General features: G+C 37.6%; 1 protein-coding gene across 2 annotated transcripts in view; it reads left to right on the top strand.

Moving 5' to 3' along the window:
- GDAP2 (ganglioside induced differentiation associated protein 2) overlaps window positions 1–27,153 on the top strand; it is a 68,281-nt gene that overhangs the window by 1,324 nt on the left and 39,804 nt on the right. Inside the window, exons 2-6 of one of the 2 annotated variants that reach the window (XM_059375871.1) lie at window positions 3,734–3,801; window positions 5,294–5,521; window positions 6,825–6,964; window positions 25,111–25,264; window positions 25,904–25,992. In XM_059375871.1, the coding sequence (XP_059231854.1) occupies window positions 5,346–5,521; window positions 6,825–6,964; window positions 25,111–25,264; window positions 25,904–25,992 (559 nt within the window). In that variant the 5' untranslated portion in view covers window positions 3,734–3,801; window positions 5,294–5,345. The remainder of the gene's footprint in view (window positions 1–3,733; window positions 3,802–5,293; window positions 5,522–6,824; window positions 6,965–25,110; window positions 25,265–25,903; window positions 25,993–27,153) is intronic. The other variant, XM_059375870.1, reaches the window with a different exon arrangement.

Here is a 27,153-nt window from a genome sequence, read left to right as displayed (position 1 = left end):
ACTCTGTGAACTATAGAAAACTAATGATCAGTTCTGTACTTTGAACAGGTTCATAAGCAAACACTCAACCTAATAAATCAATACTAAATAACTTCTGTCTGTAGACATGCAGATTCTGAACTCTTAGAGATTCAGTGGAACTTATGTTCTTATACATTAATTTCAATATTCCTGATCTGTTAATGTGTTCAGTTTGGGATTTCTTTTATCTATCACCTGACAGGTTCTCTTTTGAGTTAAATAAAATGTTGAACACATTTTCATCTTTATATTTGAATGAGTCATGATTCTGCTTAAAAAATTTTAATATTACAAAATATTACGAGAAGAGACAATCACAAATGGAAAAAAAATTTTAATAAGAGTTGGTGTAAGAGCAACTGTGTGCTAAGATAATGCATCTTATAAGTTCCCAAATCATACAGGTTTTAAAGAGTATAATCTTAATTTTTAAGGAATTGTTCAATGTATTAATACTTATAATTAAGACATGGTAAACTTTTAGTATGAAGGTGGTACTACAGACTCACATTGGAGCCTGTACTTTGGATATTTTTGAATGACCATATTAAATTTGATCTGGGCTATTGATACTGCTTAGAAATATTTTTGCTATACTGGATTTATTGTTGACATATCTAACTGCTTCACCTAAGTAACTTTAAAAAAGTTTATTTCCATTTGCATAGAATGAATTTTAATATTATAATAGATTTGGTGTTGGGATGGAGGTATTATACACAAAAATCTAATGTGCCCTGAAGTTTTAAATATTGAAATAGAAGGCATAAAGAATGGTAAACCTGTAATTTATCTCTTTATACTTTTATACAGGCCTATCTAATCACTATACCCATTTTGTAGAACAAGCAAACAGATTTAAAGTTCTTGTTTTTCTCTTTTAAATGATACCATTTTCTATTTATCCAGACAAAAACTGGGCTATGCCGAGACAGTAGAGTATTCTGATTCTTCCTAGTCTTAAACAATAAAAAGCTAACCTCTCTAGTCAATCCAGTTATTCATATAAAGCATTATTTAGAGGACTTCTTAAACTAAAAGATTGAAAGACTTTTTAAAAAATGAACATTTATTCTAAATGTTTACAATATTTGAGAAAAAAAAAGCCACAGAGTAATGAGAATGGTTTATACTCATTATTCATTTGAATTATAAAGGATACATGGAGAGCTCTCGTTGTTTTTAGGTCTTCATTTGTGAAGATACTGAAGATAACCCTTAACATAGTATGGCTAAGGAAATCGATATGATCCATTCTGGAATCTTCTGTTTGCCTCATGTAGGCTTTTTGAACCTGGACATGGATGTCTTGCCTCGGGAGCCTTTAATACTAAGGCTTAGTGTTTGCTTATGAACCTGTTCAAAGTACAGAACTGATAACTGATATTAAGTGGAAAGTCTTGCTTTAGCTATAGTAGCCTTCTCCCCACCTCACCTGATTACTCTGTATTATCACTGGGATTCTTTCTTTTTTTTTTTTTTAAGATTTTATTTATTTATTTGACAGAGAGAAACACACAGAGAGAGGGAACAGAAGCAGGGGAAGTGAGAAAGGGAGAAGCAGGCTTCCCACTGAGCAGATAGCCCTATGCGGGGCTTGATCCCAGGACCCTGGGATCATGACCTGAGCCGAAGGCAGAAGCTTAAATGACTGAGCCACCCAAGCGCCCCTATCACTGGGATTCTTAGTCTGAGTCTGAGAACGCTCTCAAATTTATTTGCAACTCTTTGCCTCTATGAGCTCCTCAGATGCTCACATTTTGTGTAGTAAAAAGGTCTTGACTTCTTACATGATTCTCAAAGGGATCCGTGACCCTCAAGAATGTTAAGAACCACTGTACCTTAAGTATCAGGAATCAAATTTTCCTGCCTAGCTTGGATTTGCTGTGTTGAAGGAGAAGGGACATTTAAATCTCTTTTTGGTGAGAGGATCAATTGCAGCTTAGAGATGGAGCTAAAAAGGAATTTACCCTTTATTAAATGTCATGACACTTTCTATATAATGCCATTAAACTTTGAGAGCTCTCAACTGTATTTATTACTCATTAAGTACACAATATCTTATGGGTGACAATGACTTTTAAGATCTGGGAAGAAGGGGCATCTGGGGGCTCAGTCATTAAGCGTCTGCCTTCAGCTCAGGTCATGATCGCAGGTCCTGGGATCGAGCCCCACATCAGGCTCCCCGTTTGGTGGGAAGCCTCCTTCTCCCTCTCTCACTCCCGCTTGTGTTCCCTCTCTCACTGTGTCTTTCTCTGTCAAATAAATAAATAAAATCTTTTAAAATAAAAAAAAGATCTGGGAAGAAGTTCCCATAAATTATATGGACAAGAGGTGATTAGAGATATAAGTGAACCACCAGAAGTATACTGTCAAAGTAGGTAATAGAATTTCAGAGAAAGAATGATCAATAGTTAATGCAACTAAAATGTGGTTAGTTCCTGGATTTGACATTTGGTCAATCATTTTAGACCTTGAAAGAGCAGTTTTAGCATTGTTAAGTGATGGAGGTGAAACTGCAGTAAGTTGAATAAATGGGAGAAAAGAAAATAGAGCTGCAAAACAGATTATGCTTATAAAGTTAAATCGTAAAATGAGGAGTTTCATTGGTGCCTGAAGAAGAAATGCAGTAGGAAATTTTTTTGAGAGCAGGAGGACCTAGGGGATAGAGAGATCAGATATTGTGAAGGGGGAGTTAAGACATTCTCTTACAGGAGAGCTGATGAAGTGGAGTAAAATGTATAAATAAAAGCAGTTTGGCAGGTTTAAAGTGTGGCTCCCAGATGATGCCCTTACCTCTGTAAAACTCTTCTACTTTTGGTCTCAACTGTCATTTTGTGGAAGAGACATTCTCTGCTTCTCAAAATTCTAAATTAGCTTTCCACCTTTTCTTCTTTACATAACATTTCTCACAGATTTTTATTTCTGTGATTATGTATATTTGTGTGATTTTTGGGAGCCACACTTTTTGTGAGTCTGTCTCTTCCATTAGAGTCTCCATACCTAACAATACTTGAATAAATGAGTGCCTGGAACAAATAAGCATTTATTACCTTGCATTTTCTGTGGGTCAGGAATTCAGTAGCAGCTTGCAGTGGGGTCAAGCTGGGCTGAAGTCATTTGAAGCCCAACTAAGGCTGGAAGATCCAAGGTGATTCCTTCACCTGCATAGGTGTTGATGCTGGTTGTTGGCAGGAACCCTCAGGTTCTTCCCATGGGGGCCTTTCATAGGCTGCTTGAGAGTCCCGCATCATGCAAGCACTCCAAGAATGAGCATGATAGCTTTTATGACTCGTCCTTGGAAGTCATATGCAGTCATTTCTGCAGTGTCCTGTTGGTTACAAGGGTCAGCCCTATTCATTATAGGAGGCAGCTATACAGGGGCATAGATATCAGGAAGCAGGTTATCATTGAAGGACATCTAACCACAGATGCGATATAGTATAGCATAGAGAGTCACCCAAGAATTATTAAAACAGTTTCATAATAGTGTTGGAGGGTCCAGCTGACATTGGAAAACATGCATTTGTTTTGGCAGCAGACAGGATAATTACTGATTTTTTTTTCTAGTAACATAAGAGCAGGATTAGAGAAGACAGATGTTGGATTGATCTAGGTGTTGGGGATTAACAAATCATTTCAAGAGCAGACATTGAGATAAATAAGTGTATCTTAATTCAGCAGTGTGTGTTTTGTTTTTGGTGCTCATTAGAGTCTTTGACAGCAAGTGTTTTAATCTCTGCCACACATGGAGACATCTTCATTTCAACAGTGGAACAGGTAACTTTCACATGGGCTCTGAGAAAGTTGTAACAACTTTTATTGTGCCTTGCTTTGAATCCTCACAGTAACCCTAGGAGTGTATTACTCTCATTTTTGAAATAAGGGAACCCTGGCTTACGTCAAGGATAGCAGAGCTGTTAGGTCCTAGACCCAAACTCAGGCCTGCTAACAGAACCCCAGCTCTCACATTGCGCCACCCTGCCTCTCCCTCGCAATATAATTGCATGTGGAAATATTTATCTCAAAATACTGAAGAAGACAAGCTCAAAACTGTACATAATCATTTCACCTATCATAGAAAAAGTTAAGAAGTCTATTACTAAGTTTGGGAGTTTTTCCTTTCTTAACTTTTTTCCTAAACGTTCTATAAGTGAGTATTACTTAGAAAGAAAAGTTATTTTAAAAAATTGTGTCCTGAAAGTACTTGAGTTTACAAAATGAAAGCTAAGTTTAATGTTTAATGGAATTTTTATATTATAGTTAAGAAGTTTTAACATGGGGTGCCTGGGTGGCTCAGTTGGTTAAGCAGACACCTTCAGCTCAGGTCATGATCTCAGAGTCAGGGTCCCAGGATCAAGTCCTTCATTAGACTCCCTGCTCAGCAGGAGTCTGTTTCTCCCTCTCCCTTTACCCCTTCCCCCATTTGTGCTCTCTCTCCCTTTCTCTCATGCTCTCTCTCTCTCTCTCTCTCAAATAAATAAATAAAATAAAATAAAAATTTTAGCATGAATCATTGTCCTCAACAATCTGTGAATAATTTTTTAAAGTACTAATTTCTGCAAAGTGTCATTCCATTGGGCTTCAGGCGGTTCAACCATGGAAAATAAATGGTCTCTATTTGTCTGCTATTCAGCGTGTCCAGCTCAGGTTTGAACACTTTTTAACAGATCAACAGATTTCGTGGTTGCCTCCAGTTTCAAAGGCCAATGGATGGACTAAACACCAACTTCTAGATAAAATTAGTTTCTTTATTTCAATAATCTCAAAGGAGTATTTTGTATCAAACAAGAATAATTTTCTTACACAGTTTTATCGTGGTATAATCTCTAAAGCCTTTTAGAAATTGTTAAATGATCATGTGTTCTACTCCATGTGCTGGTACAGGAATTAACATATTGTGCCTGATCCATGGTTCATTCCACTTAGTATGTCACACTTCTCACCAAGAAACTCCTGTCAATTGCAGACATTCAGTAAATGTTGAAGGAGTTGTCCTGGGTTTCTGGAAAGTAGAACTGGTGGGCCATGTGATTATTTTAATGGCTGTGATTCTTTGAAAAGAAATTGTGCTGAAATAATCCCCCTTTATTCCTGTTTTAGAGAAGCTATAGCAATTCTTGTTATATATTGGTTTTTATGGAGTATTTTAAGCAGCTAGTCACACAATGTCCTTTAGAGTGTTTCACAGTAGAGATTTGCTTTTTGATCTAATAGAAATAAAGTAATATATGTACTTCTCTATTAAAACAGTTCTTTCTTTTCTTTTAAGCTAAAGTCTGCAGTGAATATTGAATCCTGAGGAATTTGGGGAAAGACATTCCATGGATCCCTTGGGTGCACCTTCCCAGTTTGTGGACGTGGACACACTACCAAGCTGGGGCAACTCATGGGAAGATGAATTAAATACTTCTGATACTGCAGCTGAAACATTTCAGGAAGACACTATTAGATCACCTTTTCTTTACAATAAGGATATCAATGGGAAAGTGATTCTTTGGTAATTCTTTGATTAAATCATATCATGATAGAACAATACCCATAAGTTCTTCTAAATTATTTTTTTCTCATTGTTTCTTCTAAACTTTTTTTCTCATGATTTCTTCTAAACTCTTTTTTGTAAGACCTAGCATTGTTAAAATACTGTTTTGCTTATACTTAGAGTTTTATTGAGGAATAATTGACATACAGTTAACAGCACATGTTTAAAATGTACAGCTTGGTGGATTTTAACATGTATGTATCCATGAACCTTCTGTGTTACTTTAATCACCACAGTCAAGATAGTTAATATATTTATCACCCCCAAAAGTATTTCTTTGTGTCCCTTCATAATCCCTCCTGTCTCCTTCTCCTCCCTGACTCCACATCCCCCAGCAACCATTGATCTTTCTGTCACTATAGATTAGTTTGCATTTGCCAGAGTTATATATAAATGGAAATCACATGACCTTTATTTTTTTATTCTGGCCTCTTTCATTCAGCATAATTATTTGAAAGTTCATCTATGTTCTTGCATCTGTTAGTAGTAATACCTTTTTTAAAATGCTTTATTGTGGTATAATCCGTGTATCATACAATTCACCAGTTTAAGTTGTATGTCTGTGGTTTTTTGTATATGCAAAAAGCTGTATAAGCATCAGCCATAGTCCGTTTTAGAACATTTCCATCACCTCAAAGTCCTGAATGCATTAGCAGTCTTTTCCCATTTCCCCCATCTCTCAGCTGCAGCCAACCACTAATCTGCCTTCTCTGTTTATAGATTTATATATTCTGGACATTTCATGTAAATGGAATCAAGTGTGACTTAGTATAACGTTTTGAAAGTTCATCCATATTGAAGTATGAATCAGTACCTCATTCCTTTCTGCGGCCAAATAATATCCATTGTATGGCTATACCTATCACATTTATCAGTTTATCAGTTCATTAGCTGATAGACATTTGGGTTGTTTCCACTTTTTGGCTATCATAAATAATGCTGCTCTGGTGTACTCTTGAAACCAACCACTGTCCACTGTCTAAGCATTCTGTTACAGTGAAAGAGAAATACGAAAGAAGCAAAGGAGTAACTTGAGGGTTCTGTGGGTTTCAGGGTTAGAGCATTTGCATTGAAGATTCTAAGATGTCAGATTAGTCTTCCTGAGTCCAGAACTACTTTTTCACCCTTGCTTAAGCTTGTGAGCTACCAAAACCAATGTTGTGAGGGGAGTGAGGATAAAATGTTTTGAAAGAATTAGCAGTTAACTTTCTTATCTCCCTACTTTTCCCCCACACTTGTACTTTGTTTCTCATTTCCTCAGGAAAGGAGATGTGGCATTACTGAACTGTACAGCCATTGTGAATACCAGCAATGAAAATCTTACAGATAAGAACCCTGTGTCAGACAGTATTTTTATGCTCGCAGGACCTGATTTGAAGGAGGACCTCCAGAAACTGAAGGGTGAGTGAGGTTTGCTAGGTATATTATTGCTTAGGAAACATTTATTTTTGATATGTGAAGAAGCATGTTTTGCGTTTAGTGAGAATACTAAGTAGATGTAGCTATTTTGTTGTTGTTTAAATTCATAAACACAGCTTTTGAAAACCCCACACTGTGTTAAAAGCGGAACACTGAGACTTTACTCTCATGTTCTCAAATTTTAAAGATTTTATTTATTTATTTGACAGAGAGAGATCACAAGTAGATGGAGAGGCAGGTAGAGAAAGAGGAAGGGAAGCAGGCTCCCTGCTGAGTAGAGAGCCCGATGCGGGACTCGATCCCAGGACCCTAAGATCATGACCTGAGCCGAAGGCAGCGGCTTAACCCACTGAGCCACCCAGGCGCTCATGTTCTCAAATTTTAAAATGACAGTCACTGTGGCCAGTTAAATCTTTGGTAGTGTTTTCTTGGCTGTGTACTAATAAGCTTTGGGAAACAACTATCCTTTCTCTAAACTGAAAAATTTTATGATTTGATATTGATAGAGAATTTTTCGTATACCTCATGGGAAGTGATTGTTGCACTTTGGAAATGTAATTGACTTACCGATAAAACCAAAATGCATTTTAAGAGCAAAATATATTCTTGACTAATTTTGCACTTGCTCCTTTTTTCTTAACCAGAACATTCTTAGAATATTTCATTGGAAATGGGTACAGGAAGAGTTCTATTAGTTCAGAATCTTGTTTACTTTATTTGCATTCATTTTCTTAAATTACCAACCTAGCAAACCAGGTTACCGTTATTTGAGCCCAAATAGAATATTATGAAATTCAATCATCCCATTTTATAAAAAGTAATTATGAAATACAGCAGTGTTTCTTAAAATGTAAACAACAAATCTCATCTCCATAAAATTCTGATTTCTTTGACCTCTAGCATTTAATAGTGAAAATTGTTTTCTAACCTAATAAAGATATTAGCATTTGAGCAGGAATACATAATGCTGACTCCATGAACAAAGGAATAGGGAAGAAGTACATCATCTAATTAAGAAACTGAACTCTATGAAAGCAGAAAGAGGGGGAAAAAGGCCTCAATTAAACTAAAAACATGATACCATGAAGAACATGTAGAAATTAGAAAATGTACAGATAATACTGAGAAGTTTCTTGATAACGGTAATAGAGAAGTTGGTCTGGAAGAATTCCTTATGGTCCATGTGCATATGTGTGTGTGTGTTCTCAACCTTAGAGCTGGACCTAGGGATAAGAAAAAGGAAGTAATAAAATCTAATACAAGGATACAAGTAAAGCTTCAGTATTTAACAGCATATGTTTGAGAGCCTCCAAGCAAGAGTTTACATTATAACTCTGCCCTTCACTAACTGTGTAATGTAAAACCAATTACTTCACCTCTGGGCCTGAGTTTCCTTTTCTCTAAAGTGGGCATGGTGGTAATAGTCTCTACCTCAGTTTCTGACACATAGCAAGAGTTCAGTGAGTATTTGGGGATGGAAACAGTATCATGAAAACCAAATTAAATAATGACCATTAAGTGTCAGGCACATTCTAAGTGTTTCGTGTTATTGCTGATGTTAGCTACAGGCCTCAGTTGTTTGATGAGTCAGTGCCAACCTGCAGGCATCTTCAACAACCTCATGAGTGATTACAGTGTGACTTCCCAAATCTGTGTATGATAGAAAGCTGAAAGGAGTTAATAAGGAGATTTTGGATATTAGACCAAGGAATTTTAAATATTCTGAACTGACTGGTAGTATGAGCCAAAAAATGAAAACATTGACAGGGATGAATATAAAAGTTTTGCAATAAGTTTAAAACCTTAATTATCCAAATTCTGGTTGGGGAACCCCAGTTTGACAACCCTTATTATATAAGAAAGTATTTGCTATTGGAAACATGGCATTATCATTCATTCCATTTTTAATGCAAAAAACTCAAGGTTAACGCTTTACTCCTTATCCCCCACATAAAGTCTGTCATCAAGCCATAAATATATCTTGTATCTCTTTATCACCACTGCCTCCAACTTAGCCTATCCTGCCATCATCCCCTCTGTGAACTACAGCCATAGCTTCCCTTTCATCTGGTCTCCCTACCTTCATTCTTTTTTAACTAAATCTCTTTAACACATGCAGTAAGCATTGCTTTTTAAATTGTAAAGCCCTTAGTATTGGTTCTCTGCTTTAAACCATGTAGTGCCTGCCGTTACACTTAAAATGTAAACTCCTTAAACTGGTTTCCTCAGGACCTTCAGAATATCAGTTACTAGCCTCCAGGCTCCTTTCACATCCCCTTTTCCATTCTCTAACATATTGAACCAGTCTGATCTCTAATTTCTTCCTTTAGCTCCTTTTCAGTTTTGCATGTACTTTGCTCCTTCTCTCAGTTCTTCACTCTTATTCTTAAGTCTTTGCTTGTATCTCTTTCGCAAAGCACTGTTCATTTACTTCAGAATTGGCCATGATATATACTCCTAGCATGTAGTACTTCTCTTTGGGGCTCTTATTACAGTTGTAATTTCATAAATTGTTTACCTGATGAAAGTGTTCCCATTAAACTTTGGCTTCTATGAAAGTCTTATTGGTCTCCATGTGTTCTGTAGCAAGAACAGTGGCGTCATCCTGTAAGGAATAGATATACGACTAGAAATTCTCTGGGATTTTAACTAGCTAGACTCAGCAATGATAAGGTCTCATTTCTGCTGTCAGATTATATCAAAGAAATTCAGCATCATAGAGGAAGGTAATTTCTTATCAGCTTAAAATTGACTATTATGTCCATAAATGTTTTATGTAAGCCTGATGGTAATCCAAAGGGAACAAACCTTTAATAGATACACAAAAGATAAAGGAATTAAAGAATACCAGTAAGAAAAAGAAGTCACAAAGGGAGACTGCAAGAAAGGAACAAAGGACCTTAAAAAAAAACCCAGGAAGCAATTAACAAAAGGGCCATAGTAATTCCTTACCTAGCAATAATTATTTTAAGCATAAAAGGACTAAGTTCTCCAATCAAAACACACAGAGTCGTTGTTGGATTTAAAAATACAGGTCCAACAGTATAGCGTCTACAAGAGATTCACTTTAGGTTTAATGATACACATAGGCTGAAAGTGAAGGGATGCTAAAAGATACTCTGTGCAAATGGAAACCAAAAGAGAGCAGGAGTGGCTCTACACATGCCAGATAAAATAAACTTTCAGTCAAAATTGATCACTAGAGATAGAGTTCACTATATGGTGGTACAGGGGTCAGTTCATCAAGAGGATGTAACAGCTGTAAATATGTATGTACCCAACATTGAAGCACCTAAATAAATATTTAAGGCAAATGTTAATATACTTAAATGGAGAAACAGCAATACAGTAATAGTTGGGGACCACAGCATACCACTTTCAACACTGGATAAATCATCCAGGCAAAATTAATAAGGGAACAGAAGGCCTAAATTATACTATAGACCAAATGGGCCTAATAGACATATACAGGACATTCCATCCAACAACACCAAATACACATTTTTCTGAAGTGCATACAGAACATTCTCCAGGATTGATCATATGTTGGGCCACAAATCAAGCCCTGTCAAATTTAAGAAGATTGAAATCATATCAAGTATCTTTTCTGACCACAGTGGTGTGAAACTAGAAATCAGTAATAGGAAAATTTAAAAATTCACAAGTACATGGAAATTAATACATTTCTGAACAATCAGTGGGTCAAGAAGAAATCAAAAGGGAAATCAGAAAGGATATAAAGGATCATGGAAGACTGCTATGAATAATTACAGGCCAACATATTGGATAACCTAGAAGAATTGAGTAAATTCCTAGAAAGATACGGTCTGCCAAGACTAAATTGTGAAGAAACAGAAAATCTAAACAGACCAGAAGAAGTAAGGAGATTGAATCAGTAATCAAACACCTCCCAACAAAGATAAGCCTGGGACTTGAGAGCTTCACTGGTGAATTCTATCATACATTTTAAAAAGGATAGTAATTTTCCTCAAATTTTTCCCAAGAATCAAAGAAGAAAGAACATTTCTAAATTCATTTTACAACACTAGAATTACCCTAATACCAAAGCCAGGTAAGACACTGCAAGAAAGCTATAGTCCTGTATCCCTGATGAATATAGGTGCAAAAATTTTCAACAAAATTGTAACAAACCAAATTTAAAAGTACATTAGAAGGATCATACACTACATTTTCTTTATTCATTTATTTACACATTTGTGTGTGTACATATATATATATATATATACACATACACACATATAAACAAGTGTGTATATATTGTGTGTTATAAAATACACATACACACAATGGGATATTATTTAGCCATAAGAAAGAAGGAAATCCTGCCATTTGTGACAACATGCATAGTACTTGATGGTATTATCTATGGTAAGTGTAGTAAGACAGACAAATAATTACATGACTTCACTTATATGTGGAGCCTAAAAAAAAGCTGAAGTCAAAGAAATAGGAGAATGGTGGTTGCCGGAGAGTAAGGGAGATGACATGTTGCTCAAAGGAAACAAATTTCCAGCTATAACATGATTAACGTCTGAGGATGTCATGTACAACATGGTGATTATAATTAACAGTTCTGTGTTACATATTTGAAAATTGCTAAGAAAGTAGATCTTAAATGTTCTCATAAAAGAAAAAGGTAGTTATTTGAGGTGGTAGATGTGTTAACTAACCTTATTGTGGTTAACTATTTCTCAATGTATACTTGTATCAAATCTTCATTTTATACACTTTAAACTTATACAGTGTTATGTGTTGATTATGCCTTAGTAGAGCTCATGGGGGTGGAGAGAAGAAGTACAGTATCAGAGTCAAGAATGGCTGTCCTTTATTTGTCTTGGTAGGACCTGTAGTATACAGTCAGTATTCATCTTATTTTTATTACAAATTTTTAAGAGTCATGATAAACTGGGGTACACCTAAAAGAAAATGATTAGCATGATATATACACTGTGGAAACCATACAATTTGAAGATATAGTTTAAAGGGCTGGGGTTGAGACAGCTGGGTAGCTCAGTCGGTTAAGCATCTGCCTTTCGGCTCAGGTCATGATCTCAGTCCTAGGATCCAGTTCTGGGTTAGGCTCCTCCTCAGCGGGGAGTCTCCTTCTCCCACCCTCCCCTGCCTACTGCTCCCCTGGTTGTGTGCTCCCTCACTTTCCCTCTCTCTTCCTCCGACAAATAAATATATAAAATCTTTTTAAAAAAGAAAAAAAAATTAAGGGCTAGGGTTGGCATAGAGAAAATCTGAGGGAAACTGATTGTCTTCCTCAAACAATTCAAAAAGCTTCACACTGAAGAGAGTGAGAGATAGTTTTATTGTGTTCCTAGAATCCTTGGTGGGAAGATACATAAAACTTCATCTATCAGTTCAGTCAGAGAAAATTTTCTAAGAAATAGAGCTTCCTAAAAATGGAGTGGGCATACTTGGCCTATTATACCCAAATTAAAAAAAAAAAAAAAAAAAGAGTGTGTGTGTGTGTGTGTGTGTGTCTGTGTGTCTGTGTGTCTGTGTGTGTGTGTGTCTGTGTGTCTGTGCTTCCCAGTCTTACATCCAGTCTTTGAATTTAGGAATTTTATGAACCTAAAGATATGTGGGTTATTGTTTTGGTAAAGAACGTGTGGTAAGAGAGATTGATAAATGATGTTCAGCTTTAGAGTCAGAATAGAATCTGATAATTGTCCTACTTGTTTCTGGGCAAGAATCCATGTAATTTATAGATACTTAAGTAGCTAAAGGATCTCCATGTACAAAATGAAAAAAATACTTTCTTTTCCCATCAGGATCACTATATAGTTTTGCTGCTTAGATGTTCCATCACTTGGTTCTTAAATGTGCAGTTTTGCTAGGATGGGAGTACATATACTTTTTGGTGGCTCTGTTCTTGTATGAATAGGACTCTTTGCTATAAGCATTAAGACAACTTTTGTATTTCTTACTGTGGATGTTGAGATTTAGAAGTAAGTAAAGTTGAAAAGCCCTAACTAATCTTTAATACTCGGATATATTCAGGTTAGCATTGCAGCAATGCTCCTCAGCAGAAGATGTAGTCACGGATAAAAGATGCACTGGACAGAGTTATGACTGGAGTGAATTTGAACTGATTCAGGAAATTTGTATTTGTTTTACAGGAATTAAAAATACTTTGAGGAATGTGTTTTAACTGTTGATAATGATGTCAGGATTTGGGCTTTAGGTTAGAAGAAATCTGGGCTTAGAAAGAACAAATGGAAGATTGGGAAGCAATGCAACAGTACTTAGCCTAAGTCTAGTCTCCAGAGTTCTGAGTTTTGGTTAACAATTATTAAAGGAAAGGTGAGATTCCCAGAACCAAAGTTTCCTGAATACTTAACAGTTCTTTACTGTTTCTGTAGTCTATCCTCAGAGATCTTCGGGATTGATTCTGCAAACTGACTTCCAAAATATGTGTTTGCTTGCTTGCTTTATTTTTTTTATATATATTATTTCTTCTGAATAATTGTTGTCTACTTACAGAAGCAATAAATGCAAATTGTAGAGATTATATGCACAGAAGCTGCAAAATAAATGAAAACTTAACATTTCCACCCCACAAAGATCACCAATACTAGTTCTATGGTACATATTCTTCTGGATCTTTCTGTACGTATATGTAGGTATATGCATACATTCTTACACATTTTGTTATTAGCATAAAATAAAATTTGTATATACTGTCCTTATCTTTGATCAGATAATTGTATACATACTTTAAAAAAAAAAAAAGATTTTATTTATTTATTTGACAGAGAGAGAGTGAGCACAAGTAGGGGGAGCAGCAGGCAGAGGGAGGGGGAGAAGCAGCCTCCCTGCTGGGGGGCTCAATCAGAGGACCCTGGGATCATGACCTGAGCTGAAGGCAGATGCTTAATGACTGAGCCACCTGGGTGTTCCAGCTGCACATATACTGTTCTGAGGCATACTTTCTTCAGTAAATGAATTCCACCTTTTGGCTTCAGAAATTACTTTATCTAATACCCAAACCATATTATAAATTTACAGTTGACCCTGAAATGCCCTCTGCAACTACTTTGTCCAAACTGATACTCAATCCAGGGTCACACATCTAACTGTTGTATCTTTAAAAAAATTTTTTTTCCATCCAACTCAGTTCCCTTTTTATGATACCAACTTGTTGAGTGGACTAGGCTGAGATGTTTTCCAAGATGGCCCACCATTGGATTTATCTCATTACCCTGAGGAGCCATTTGGTTTCCTGCTTTATCCCTTGCATGTTAACCTGGAAGTTATATCTAATGGAATCAGGTTTAACTTAAGCATTCCATAGGTGATATTATATTGTGTACTTAATGTATCATATTGGAAGATGTGTGAAATCTGATTGACCCATTAGTGGGTTATTACTGACACTAAGATGGTTCCCTGGTATAAAGTCATGACAGCTTGATTCTTCTATTTATATAGTTGTTTTACTCTTTGTGACTGAAAAGTAATCAATATGGGGTTATTTAAGCTCTGTCACACGTTCACATAATGGTTTTAGCGACTATTTATAGGCTTTGTCTGAGTCAGTAATTCCATTAAGATTATGAAGTTCTATTTTTCTAAAACCTATCATTATATCCATAGTTACTAGCTAACATTCCTGTAGAGTCTTTCCTCAATAACTGATATGTGGTTACTCTGAATTACAGTTTCTGTGAGAGGGTAGGGTAAATGCTTGTTTTATTTACCATTTTTCACTGGCTCAAATGGTGCCAAAGAGGTTTTCCACCTTTCTCTTTTTCTTTTCTTTTTTTTTTTTTTTATAAACATATAATGTATTTTTATCCCCAGGAGTACAGGTCTGTGAATCGCCAGGTTTACACACTTCACAGCATGCACCATAGCACATACCCTCCCCAGTGTCCAAACCCCACCCCACTCTCCTGAACCCCCTCCCCCCAGCAACCCTCAGTCTGTTTTGTGAGATTAAGAGTCACTTATGATTTGTCTCCCTCCCGATCCCATCTTGTTTCATTTATTCTGTTCCTACCCCCCCAAACCACCCACATTGCATCTCCACTTCCTTGTATCAGGGAGATCATATGATAGTTGTCTTTCTCCAATTGACTTATTTTGCTAAGCATAATACCCTCTAGTTCCATCCACGTTGTCGCAAATGGCAAGATTTCATTTCTTTTGATGGCTGCATAGTATTCCATTGTGTATATATACCACATCTTCTTTATCCATTCATCTGTTGATGGACATCTAGGTTCTTTCCATAGTTTGGCTATTGTGGACAATGCTGCTATTAACATTCAGGTGCATGTGCCCCTTCGGATCACTATGTTTGTATCTTTAGGGTAGATACCCAGTAGTGCAATTTCTGGGTCATTGGGTAGCTATATTTTTCAACTTTTTGAGGAACCTCCATGCTGTTTTCCAGAGTGGTTGCACCAGCTTGCATTCCCACCAACAATGTAGGAGGGTTCCCCTTTCTCCGCATCCTCCCCAGCATCTGTCATTTCCTGCCTTGTTAATTTTAGCCATTCTGACTGGTGTGAGGTGGTATCTCATTGTGGTTTTGATTTGTATTTCTCCAATGCTGAGTGATGTTGAGCACTTTTTCATGTGTTTGTTGGCCATCTGGATGTTTTCTTTGCAGAAATGTCTGTTCATGTCCTCTTCCCATTTCTTGATTGGATTATTTGTTCTTTGGGTGTTGAGTTTGCTAAGCTCTTTATAAATTTTGGATACTAGCCCGTTATCTGATACGTCGTTTGCAAATATCTTCTCCCATTCTGTCATTTATCTTTTGGTTTTGTTCACTGTTTCCTTTGCTGTGCAAAAGCTTTTGATCTTGATGAAATCCCAATAGTTCATTTTTGCCCTTGTTTCCCTTGCCTTTGGTGATGTTCCCAGGAAGAAGTTGCTGCGGCTGAGGTCAAAGAGGTTGCTGCCTGTGTTCTCCTCAAGGATTTTGATGGATTCCTTTCTCACCTTGAGGTCCTTCATCTATTTAGTGTCTGTTTTCATGTGTGGTATAAGGAAATGATCCAATTTCATTTTTCTGCATGTGGCTGTCCAATTTTCCCAACACCATTTGTTAAACAGACTGTCTCTTTTCCATTGGGAATTCTTTCCTGCTTTGTCGAAGATTAGTTGACCATAGAGTTGAGGGTCTATTTCTGGGCTCTCTAAGCTGTTCCATTGATCTATGTGTCTGGTTTTTTGTTTTGTTTTGTTTTGTTTTATTTTTTATTTATTTTCAGCATAACAATATTCATTATTTTTGCACCACACGCAGTGCTCCATGCAATCTGTGCCCTCTATAATACCCACCACCTGGTACCCCAACCTCCCACCCCCCCGCCCTTCAATCTGTGTGTCTGTTTTTGTGCCAATACCATACTGTCTTGATGATGACAGCTTTGTAATAGAGCTTGAAATCCGGAATTGTGATGCCACCAACTTTGGCTTTCTTTTTCAGTATTCCTTTGGCTATTTGAGGTCTTTTCTGGTTCCATATAAATTTTAGGATTATTTGTTCCATTTCTTTGAAAAAAATGGATGGGATTTTGATAGGGATTGCATTAAATGTGTAGATTGCTTTAGGTAGCATAGACATTTTCACAATATTTACTCTTCCACTCCAGGAGCATAGAACATTTTTCCATTTCCTTGTGTCTTCCTCAGTTTCTTTCATGAGTACTTTATAGTTTTCTGAGTATAGATTCTTTGCCTCTTTGGTTAGGTTTATTCCTAGGTATCTTATGGTTTGGGGTGCAACTGTAAATGGGATTGACTCCTTAATTTCTCTTCTTCTGTCTTGTTGGTGTAGAGAAATGCAACTGACTTCTGTGCATTGATTTTATATCCTGACACTTTACTGAATTCCTGTAAAAGTTCTAGCAGTTTTGGAGTGGAGCCTTTTGGGTTTTCCACATATAGTATCCTATCATCTGCAAAAAATGATAGTTTGACTTCTTCTTTGCCGATTTGGATGCCTTTAATTTCTTTTTGTTGTCTGATTGCTGAGGCTAGGACTTCTAGTACTATGTTGAATAGCAGTGGTGATAATGGACATCCCTGCCGTGTTCCTGACCTTAGCGGAAAAGCTTTCAGTTTTTCACCATTGAGAATGATATTTGCGGTGGGTTTTTCTTAGGGGGCTTTGATGATATTGAAGTATGTTCTCTCTATCCCTACACTTTGAAGAGTTTTGATCAGGAAAGGATGCTTTACTTTGTTAAATGCTTTTTTCAGCATCTATTGAGAGTATCATATGGTTCTTGTTCTTTCTTTTATTAATGTATTGTATCACATTGATAGATTTGCGGATGTTGAACCAACCTTGCAGCCCTGGAATAAATCCCACTTAGTCGTGGTGAATAATCTTTTTAATGTACTGTTGGATCCTATTGGCTAGTATTTTGGTGAGAATTTTCGCATCTGTGTTCATCAAGGATATTGGTCTGTAATTTTCTTTTTTGATGAGATCCTTGTCTGGTTTTGGGATCCAGGTGATGCTGGCTTCATAAAATGAGTTTGTAAGTTTTTCTTCCATTTCTATTTTTGAAACCATTTCAGAAGAATAGGTATTAATTCTTCTTTAAATGTTTGGTAGAATTCCCCTGGGAAGCCATCTGGCCCTGGGCTTTTGTTCATTTGGAGATTTTTTGATGACTGTTTCAATCTCCTTACTGGTTATAGGTCTGTTCAGGTTTTCTATTTCTTCCTGGTTCAGTTGTGGTAGTTTATATGTCTCCAGGAATGCATCCATTTCTTCCAGATTGCCAAATTTGTTGCCATAGAGTTGTTCCTAATATGTTCTTATAATTTTTTGAATTTCTTTAGTGTTGGTTGTGATCTCTCCTCTTTCATTCATGATTTTATTGATTTGGGTCCTTTCTCTTTTCTTTTTGATAAGTCTGGCCAGGGGTTTGTCAATCTTATTAATTCTTTGAAAGAACCAGCTCCTGGTTTTGTTGATTTGTTCTTTTGGTTTTTTGGCTTCTATTTCATTGATTTCTGCTCTGATCTTGATGATTTCTCTTCTCCTGTTGGGTTTAGGCTTTCTTTGTTGTTCTTTATCCTGCTCCTTTAGGTGTAGGATTAGGTTGTGTATTTGAGACCTTTCTTGTTTCTTGAGAAAGACTTGTACCACTATATATTTTCCTCATAGGAAAGGCCTGCCTTTGCTGTGTCCCACAGATTTTGAACAGTTGTGTTTTCATTATCATTTGTTTCCATGAATTTTTTCAATTCTTCCTTAATTTCTTGGTTGACCCATTCATTCTTTAGAACGATGCTGTTTAGTCTCCATCTCCAAATTTCCTCTTGTGATTGAGTTCTAGCTTGAGAGCATTGTGGTCTGAAACTATGCAGGGAATGATCCCAATCTTTTGATACCGGTTGAGACCTGATTTGTGATCCAGGATGTGATCTATTCTGGAGAATGTTCCATGTGCACTAGAGAAGAATGTGTATTCTGTTATTTTGGGATGAAATGTTCTGAATATGTCTGTGATGTCCATCTGATCCAGTGTGTCATTTAAGGCCTTTATTTCCTTGTTGATCTTTTGCTTGAATGATCTGTCCATTTCAGTGAGGGGAGTGTTAACGTCCCCTAGTATTACTGTATTATTGTTGATGTGTTTCTTTGATTTTGTTATTAATTGGTTTATATAGTTGGCTGCTCCCACCTTAGGGGCATAGATATTTAAAATTGTTAGATCTTCTTGTTGTACAGACCCTTTGAGTATGATATAGTGTCGTTCCTCATCTCTTATTATAGTCTTTGGCTTAAAGTCTAATTGATCTGATATAAGGATTGCCACCCCAGCCTTCTTCTGATGTCCATTAGCATGGTAAATTGTTTTCCGCCCCCTCACTTTAAATCTGGAGGTGTCTTCGGGTCTAAAATGAGTTTCTTGTAGGCAACATATAGATGTGTTTTGTTTTTTTATTCATTCTGATACCCTGTGTCTTTTGATTGGGGCATTTTGCCCATTAATATTCAGGGTAACTATTGAGAGATATGAGTTTAATGCCATTGTATTGCCTGTGGTGACTGTTACTGTTTCTTTCTGATCTACTACTTTTAGGGTTTTTCTTTGCTTAGAGGACCCCTTTCAATATTCACTGTAGAGCTGGTTTGGGTTTTGCAAATTCTTTCAGTTTTTGTTTGTCCTAGAAGCTTTTTTATCTCTCCTTCTATTTTCAATGATAGCCTAGCTGGATATAGTATTTTTGGCTGCTTGATTTTCTCGTTTTGTGCTCTGAACATATCATGCCAGTTCTTTCTGGCCTGCCAGGTCTCTGTGGATAAGTCCACTGCCAGTCTAATGTATGTTACAGACTTCTTTTCCTGGGCTGCTTTCAGGATTTTCTCTTTGTCACTAAGACTTGTAAATTTTACTATTAGGTGATGTGGTGTGGACCTATTCTTACTGATTTTGAGGGGGGTTCTCTGCACCTCCTGGATTTTGATGTTTGTTCCCTTTGCCATATTAGGGAAATTCTCTATAATAATTTTCTCCAATATACCTTCTGTTCCCATCTCTCTTTCTTCTTCTTCTGGAATCCCAATTATTCTAATGTTGTTTTGTCTTATGGTGTCACTTATCTCTCGAATTCTCCCCTCGTGGTCCAGTATTTGTCTCTCTTTTGCTCAGCTTCTTTATTCTCTGTCATTTGGTCTTCTATATCGCTAATTCTTTCTTCTGCCTCATTTATCCTAGCAGTAAGAGCCTCCATTTTTGATGCACCTCATTAATAGTTTTTTTTTTTTTATTTCAACTTGGTTAGATTTTAGTTCTTTTATTTCTCCAGAAAGGGCTTTTATCTCTCCAGAGAGGGTTTTTCTAATACCTGCCATGCCTTTTTTGAGCCTGGCTAGACTAACCTTGAGAATCGTCATTCTGAGCTCTAGATCTGACTTACTACCAGTGTCCATATTGATTAGGTCCCTAGCCTTTGGTATTACCTCTTGTTCTTCTTTTTGTGGTGAGTTTTTCCACCTTTGTCCAGATAAGAATATATGAAGGAGCAAATAAAGTACTAAAAGGGTGGCAAAGACCCCAGGAAAATGTGCTTTAGCCAAATCAGAAGAGACCCAAAAAATGGGGGTTGGGGAGAAGGGGATAAAAAGAAGTTCAGAAAAAAAAAAAAAAAATCTAAAAGAAAAAAGAAAAAAAAAAAAACAAATTTTAAAGAATATAAAAAAGAAAAAAATATATATATTAGTCTGGTGACCAGAACAGGGTTACTTAATTTTGGGAGTATTTTGGTCTCTTAAAAAAAAATACCTCCAGGCACCTGGGTGGCTCAGTGGGTTGGGGCTTCTGCATTCAACTCGGGTCATGATCCCAGGGTCCTGGGATCGAGTCCCGCATTGGGTTCCCTGCTCAGTGGGGAGCCTGCTTCCTCCCCTCTCTCTGCCTGCCTCTCTGCCTACTTGTGATCTCTTTCTGTCAAATAAATTAAATAAAAATCTTAAAAAAAAATTAGCTTATGATCTTGTTAAAAAAGGGGGGGGTGTTGCCTGGTTGGCTCAGTCAGTTGGAGCCTCTGCCTTCGGCTCAGGTTGTGATCGAGCCCCACATTGGGCTTTCTGCTCAGCGGGGAGCCTGTTTCCCTTCCTCTCTCTCTGGCTGCCTCTCTACCTGTGATCTCTGTCTTTCAAATAAATAAATAAAATCTTAAAAAAAAAAAAAAAAAAGAAGAAGAAACTACCTCCCAAAATTTTAAAGAATGAAAAACTTATATAAGCTAAACACAATGAAGGGATGGAATATGCCTATAAAGATGAAAAAATATATATATTTTTTTAATTTCTAAAAAAAGTAGTTGATAAAGTAAGTTGGTTGGGAAAATAAAGAAGAAGAAAGTGGAGAGAGTTTGCTCCGGCTGGAGACTAGAACAAGCCCCAAGCTAGATTTAGGGCATATTTTGATCTATTAGAAGAAGTTGTACCCCAAATTTTTTAGAAGAAAAAACCCTATGTGTATACAAAAAATAAAGTTAGATACAATGAAGGATAAAATATGACTATAATAATGAAGTTTCAAAAAGATTATTTATTTTATGAAAGGTATTGTTAAGATAAACTAGTTTAAAAATGTTAAAAGAGGAAAGGGTAAAAGTTAAAAAAAATTTAGAAGAAGAAAAAAAATAAAATTAAAAAAAAATTAAATTAGCTCCAAGACTAAGGAATCATGGGGAGAAAGCCATAAATAACATGCTTTGCTTTCTCCTTCTCTGGGATTCTGCTGTTCTCCTTGGTATGTGAACTTGGTCTTGGCTGGATTTCTTGTTGGTCTTCTGGGGGAGGGGCCTGTTGTAGTGATTCTCAAGTTTCTGCCCCAGACAGAATTGCATCGCCCTTACCAGGGACCGGGCTGAGTAATCCAATCAGGTTCGCTTTTCTGGAGGTTTTGTTCCCTGAACGCTTCCCGCTTCCCGTAGAGTTCTGGAGGACGGGAATGAAAATGGCGGCCTCCCAATCTTTGTCCCGGAGGAGCCGAGCGCTTGGGGCCCCACTCCTCAGTGCGCCCTCAGAGAATAGCGCTGAATCACTCTTGTGTCCCTGGCCTCTGGCCGTGCTCCCAGCTCACCCAGTCTGCGACCAGTTCAAGGTAACTCCGAGCTGAGAGCTCACTCCTCATCTCTGTCTCTGTAGCCAGCTTCCCCACTCTAATACCTGCGAGCTCTGCGACACTCAGACACCCCCATCCTTCTGTGACCCCAAGGGACCTGGGGCGACGCTGACCCCATGTGGGCTTCACTCCAGTTTAGCCTCTGGAGCGATGTCCCTCAGTGGAACAGACTTTTAAAAGCCCTGATTTTGTGCTCCGTTGCTCCACCGCTTGCCGGGAGCCGGCCCCTTCCCCCACTGTCTGTCTTCCCATCACTTTGGATTCACTTCTCCCGTGGTCCTACCTTTCAGAAAGTGGTCGATTTTCTGTTTCTAGAATTGTTGCTGTTCTTCTCTTCGGTCTCCTGTTGGATTTGTAGATGTTTGCAATGGATTGGTAAGCTATCTAGCTGATCTCTGCTACCTGATGTAGTCTCAGCCTCTACCTTTCTCTTTTTCGACTGTCAGTTTGTGCTTATGGCTTTTCATGAGTCAAAGTATATGTGATCATAAAAGTCAAAGAATTTTATGTCACAATGTACATAGGAAAACATCAGTTCTGTGCCTTTCCCTTTCCTGCCTTGATACCTGTTCACCAGAGGCATATATACTTCCAAAACCTTAAGCCCCTTATTTACCTTCTGTTTCCAAATAATATGCTGCAACTACTATATTGATTTTTTTCCAGGTTTTTGACTTCTTATTATGGAAATTAAAGATTAAATTCTTGTTCACCCACGCTCCTCTTTTTGTTTTTTTTTTTTAAGATTATTTATTTATTTATTTATTTATTTGACAGAGATCACAAGTAGGCAGAGAGGCAGGCAGAGAGAGAGAGGAAGGGAAGCAGGCTCCCTGCAGAGCAGAGAGCCCCATGTGGGGCTCCATCCCAGGACCCTGGGATCATGACCCCAGCTGAAGGTAGAGGCTTTAACCCACTGGGCCACCCAGACGCCCCCATACTCCTCTTTTACATATACATAAAATACTCACATTTTCTTCCCTCTTCACTACCTTTCCAAGTAGACCTACCAGATTTTTATTAAATCCCCATTCAATATTAACATTGTGACTGAATAAGTATTACTCGCCACTGATTACAAAACTGATCAGTGTTCTTTTTGTACAACTGTTTTCCTCTAAGTTAATTTTCTTAAGTTCCTCTAAGTTAATTTGCTTAATTTTCTAATTAACTTACTGATTCGATCCCAGACCTTAAATAATAACTGTAAACCTCTCAATAAAGTCAAAAACTTTGTTTAATCTTTCAGCTCCATCTTTTTCTTGGTAACGTCCCTCCTGGAATCCCCTGTCCTCTTTCCTCTCCAGACTGTTCTCTTTGCCTCTTGTACAGCTAACATCCTAGGAAATCCTTTTTTCTATTAAGTGGTTTGATCCACTCATTTTCTAGATCTCATGCCTTTCTCTTCTGTGATGTACTCTTTGTGAGTATATCTACCAGGAGATTTCTGAGGATGAATGGGGCCAAAATTGCTGAGATATTCTACCTTCATACTTGTTTAAAAGTTTGGTTGGAAATGAAATTCTAAGTTGGTAATCATTTTCCAAGTTTTTGGAGGTATTGCTCCAATTTTTATTACTGCTTCTGAAAAATCAGATACTGTTCTTATTCCTGAGTCTTTGTGTGTCACTGATCTCCACCCTTCCCCACTGGAAACTTTATGATCTCATCTTATTTCGGGTGTTCTCAATTTCACAGTGAGGTACCTTGATGTGATTTGGGTATTCCGTGAGCTCCTTGGTCTAGAAACTTATCTTTCAGTTCTAGAAAATTTCTCGTTTTATTTCTTACCTAATTTCCTTCCCTTTGTATTCTCTGTTCTCTCTTTAAAGAAATCTATTGGATATTGTACCTCCTTGCTTAATCCTCCAATTTTCTTGTCTTATTATAATTTCTTTTTAGAGATTTTATTTATTTATTTGACAGAGAGAGATCACAAGTAGGGAGGGAGGCAGGCAGAGAGAGAGGGGGAAGCAGGCTCCCTGCTGAGCAGAGAGCCCGATGCAGGGCTAGATCCCAGGACCCTGAGATCATGATCTGAGCTGAAGGCAGAGGCTTAAGCCACTGAGCCACCTAAGCACCCCATTCTTGTCTTACTTTTTATTGTCCAGCTTTTTATTTTCTGGAAGATTTCTTCAACTTTAGCTTTAACCCATCTATTGAACTTATTGTTCCTGCTATCATGTTTTTCACTTGGCTATAAATTATATAAGCACTTTTTCCTGTCTCTGAATATTTCTTTCTTACAACATTCTGATTTTGTTTCAGAGGTACTATATCTTCTCTTATCTCTCAGACAGTAGTAATTATGGTTTTGGGAGTTGCTTTCTCTCTTTTTTGAGCATTGCCTTGACACCCTGTGGTCAGAGGCTTTGCTCACTTCCTGGTGATCCTCGAGTGTCAGTGCATCAATTGTATTTATGAGGGAGGAACTGAGAAAGTGAAGGGAACCTTTGTGTGCATGGGCAAGAGTTACTGCTTGATGGATCTAGAAGCAGAGGATGAGCAGGAGCCCTGTTGTTTTGTTGGGGAACCTCCCTTAGTTGTCAGAATCTGTGAGTCCTTTAGTTTGGGTCCCCTTAGTTTCCTGGAAAGGAATCCTTCAGGGGTCTAAGTGTGGGCATCTACGTTTTAGAAGCCAGTTAGGAGCAGAGGGCAGGAGCTGTCACTGTTGAGTGTAATACTTTAACTAAATTCCCTCTTTTCAGCCATGCCTGGGGTTCTGGAGTCCAGAAACTGTAGTTCAGCATGTCCAAAGAGTAAACCTTCCAGCTGCTATGGTGAAAAATCATTACCTTGCTGTGCTGGCTGGGGAAAGGTTGTTGCAGATTTGATTGTTTCTATGCAGACTTAACTCAGCCTCTTTTTAGTCCCACTTCACATCATAGCTTTTAGAAGTACATAGGCCTACAATTTTTAAGCCTTTCTAGTGTTCTGCAATAATAACAATAAGAATAATAGATAATGCATTTTGTACTTTGCTTGTATTGACTTATTTAGGCCTGTGAAGTAAGTACTAGTAATATTCCCATTAAATAGGCAAATGAGGCATGGAGAGGTGAAGCATCTGCCCAGGTAGCCCAGCAGGAAGGTAGTAGACAGAAGAGTTGAATCAGAGCAGTCTGTCCTGAATCCAGCACTGCCTTTCAGTGCAACGAGCTTGCTTTGTATTGGTGACACTGTTGCTATGAGCAGTTAGGTTTCTCTGCTTGCGAAATCAGTTATTTCTAGGCCACTTTCTGCCTTCCACAATTTTGATGATACCTATCAACTTCATGTCCTCTCCCATTCTTTTTGTCTCTGTTTTTTATACTTAACTGTATTGCTTCACTGTCATTTTGGGAGCAGAGATAAATGTTTGTGTTCAGTCCATATTTTTAATTGAAATTTCTCAAAATTCTTATTACTTTTCTGTTTTATGCCTACTGTTGTTGACTTTCTTTTTTCTAACACCTCCATGACTTATGTATGCTCCATTCTTCCCAGGTTGCCGGACAGGTGAAGCAAAATTGACAAAAGGATTTAATCTAGCTGCCCGGTTCATCATTCATACAGTGGGACCTAAATACAAGAGCCGCTATCGCACAGCTGCTGAGAGTTCCCTGTACAGCTGCTACAGAAACGTGCTTCAGTTGGCCAAGTACGGCTAATTCACTTCCTGGAAGCAGCATACCGTACATTGTTAAAGGCTCCAGTTTCAGAATGAAACCTAGCCATGGAAGTCAATTTTGAGGGGTTTAAATCATGTAAAAGGACTCAGATGATAAAATTAATTATCTTCACACACTAATGGGATAAAAGGAGTGGATTGAGTGACTAAAGAATTTAACCTATTCCCATTTTACTCAGTCATTACTTCGAATATATTTCCCCCAGATGATACAGTTATAATATTGATATAATTATTTAAAAGCGTAGCTGGCTTAACTGTTATACTAGATTTGTTAAGAGGGTAGGGAAAGAGGGACGCCTGGGTGGCTCAGTTGGATAAGCAGCTGCCTTCGGCTCAGGTCATGATCCCAGCGTCCTGGGATCGAGGCCCACATCGGGCTCCTTGCTCGGCAGGGAGCCTGCTTCTCCCTCTGCCTCTGCCTGCCATTCTGTCTGCCTGTGCTCGCTCTCTTTCCCTCTCTCTGACAAATAAATAAAATCTTTAAAAGTGATAGCTATTAAAAAAATAAAAGAGGGTAGGGAAAGAGAGGTTGAGCTGCATTTTTAAGTTAATTACTTATGTATGTATTATGACTGTTGGTGGTTTGTGTTTTCTGTTTGACTGCAGAGAGCAATCAATGTCTTCTGTGGGATTCTGTGTCATCAATTCTGCAAAACGAGGTTACCCTTTAGAGGATGCAACACACATAGCGCTTCGTAAGTAACACTGGAGAATCTGTGCACACACTGACTGAGCATTTTGTAAGTAGAATAGGGATGCTGTGCATACATTGAGTCTTGTGGATTTTTTTTTAATAGCTATTACATAGTGATAGCTAAAGGAGATCTCTCGATGAGTGGATCATGGTACCCTTGAGGGAACTTTGTATTAATAAGGTGCTGAGCTCAATTTACTTTCTCTGGTTGATGTTTTCTCCACCTTTTCTCTGAAAAGGCTTACAGACTTGCCTATTAAATTGGTAAATGAAACCAAGTCAAGAGCTTTGCCAAATGCATTGAGTATTTGAATCAGTATTCAGAATAATCATAGCAGGCTATAACAGTGAAGTCAAAACAGATATCATAATATCTTTATATAGCACTTTGCAGTTGAAACAACAGCTATCACAGGTGCTCTTTGAGTATAAATCCTCGCATTGAGGTAAAGTAAAGACTGGGCTCAAACATAATGAGACACAATGTCATATGTGTTACAAAAACAGGATATTCAGGTCGAGAGAAAATGATCTCACTGTATTATTTGCAGGTTCAGACCACAGCTAGATGTTTGTATCTAGTTCTGGGTGTCCTATCTAATGAGACCCAAGCTGGAGAGCAAACAATTTGAAACCTTAGTGGTATTTGTCCTAAAGAGACCATGCATTGTTTTTGCATATATGGTTCTCATCTTGAGTATCAAAAGGAGTCTCATTGTAAATTTATTCTGTGCTGCATTTTTAGAGCAGTGGTTCTGAACCATTTTGGGAGCCATCGTAGATTACGTTGAGCATTTGATGGAAGAAAGTAGAACCTTTTCCCAGAGGAATGTACATATAGAGGGAATTTGTGTGCAATTTCAGGAAGCTCATAGATTCTTCTAAGAATGGTAGATAAGGCAGGTCTAAGACTATGTCACAAGGAAGGAGACTTGGTCCCACTTAAGATGGGACTGTGTAATGGAAAGGCATTTTAAGTGAACTTCTTGTCACTGGGAATGTTCGTGCAGAAGCTAAATGACCTATCTGTTGCAGATACTCCTCACTGAGGAGCAAAACTACCCCAGATGATCTTTAAGACCCATTTCTATCTCTAGAATTTAAAGAGGAGGAGCTGAAAGTTTTGTATCCACCAAAAAATTACAAACGTATTCCAATATAT

This window comes from Mustela nigripes, chromosome 14 (assembly GCF_022355385.1).
Source record: "Mustela nigripes isolate SB6536 chromosome 14, MUSNIG.SB6536, whole genome shotgun sequence".
Lineage (NCBI taxonomy): Eukaryota > Metazoa > Chordata > Mammalia > Carnivora > Mustelidae > Mustela > Mustela nigripes.
Note: the sequence above shows the minus strand (reverse complement) of the source record. Positions and strands in the feature narration are given on the sequence as shown.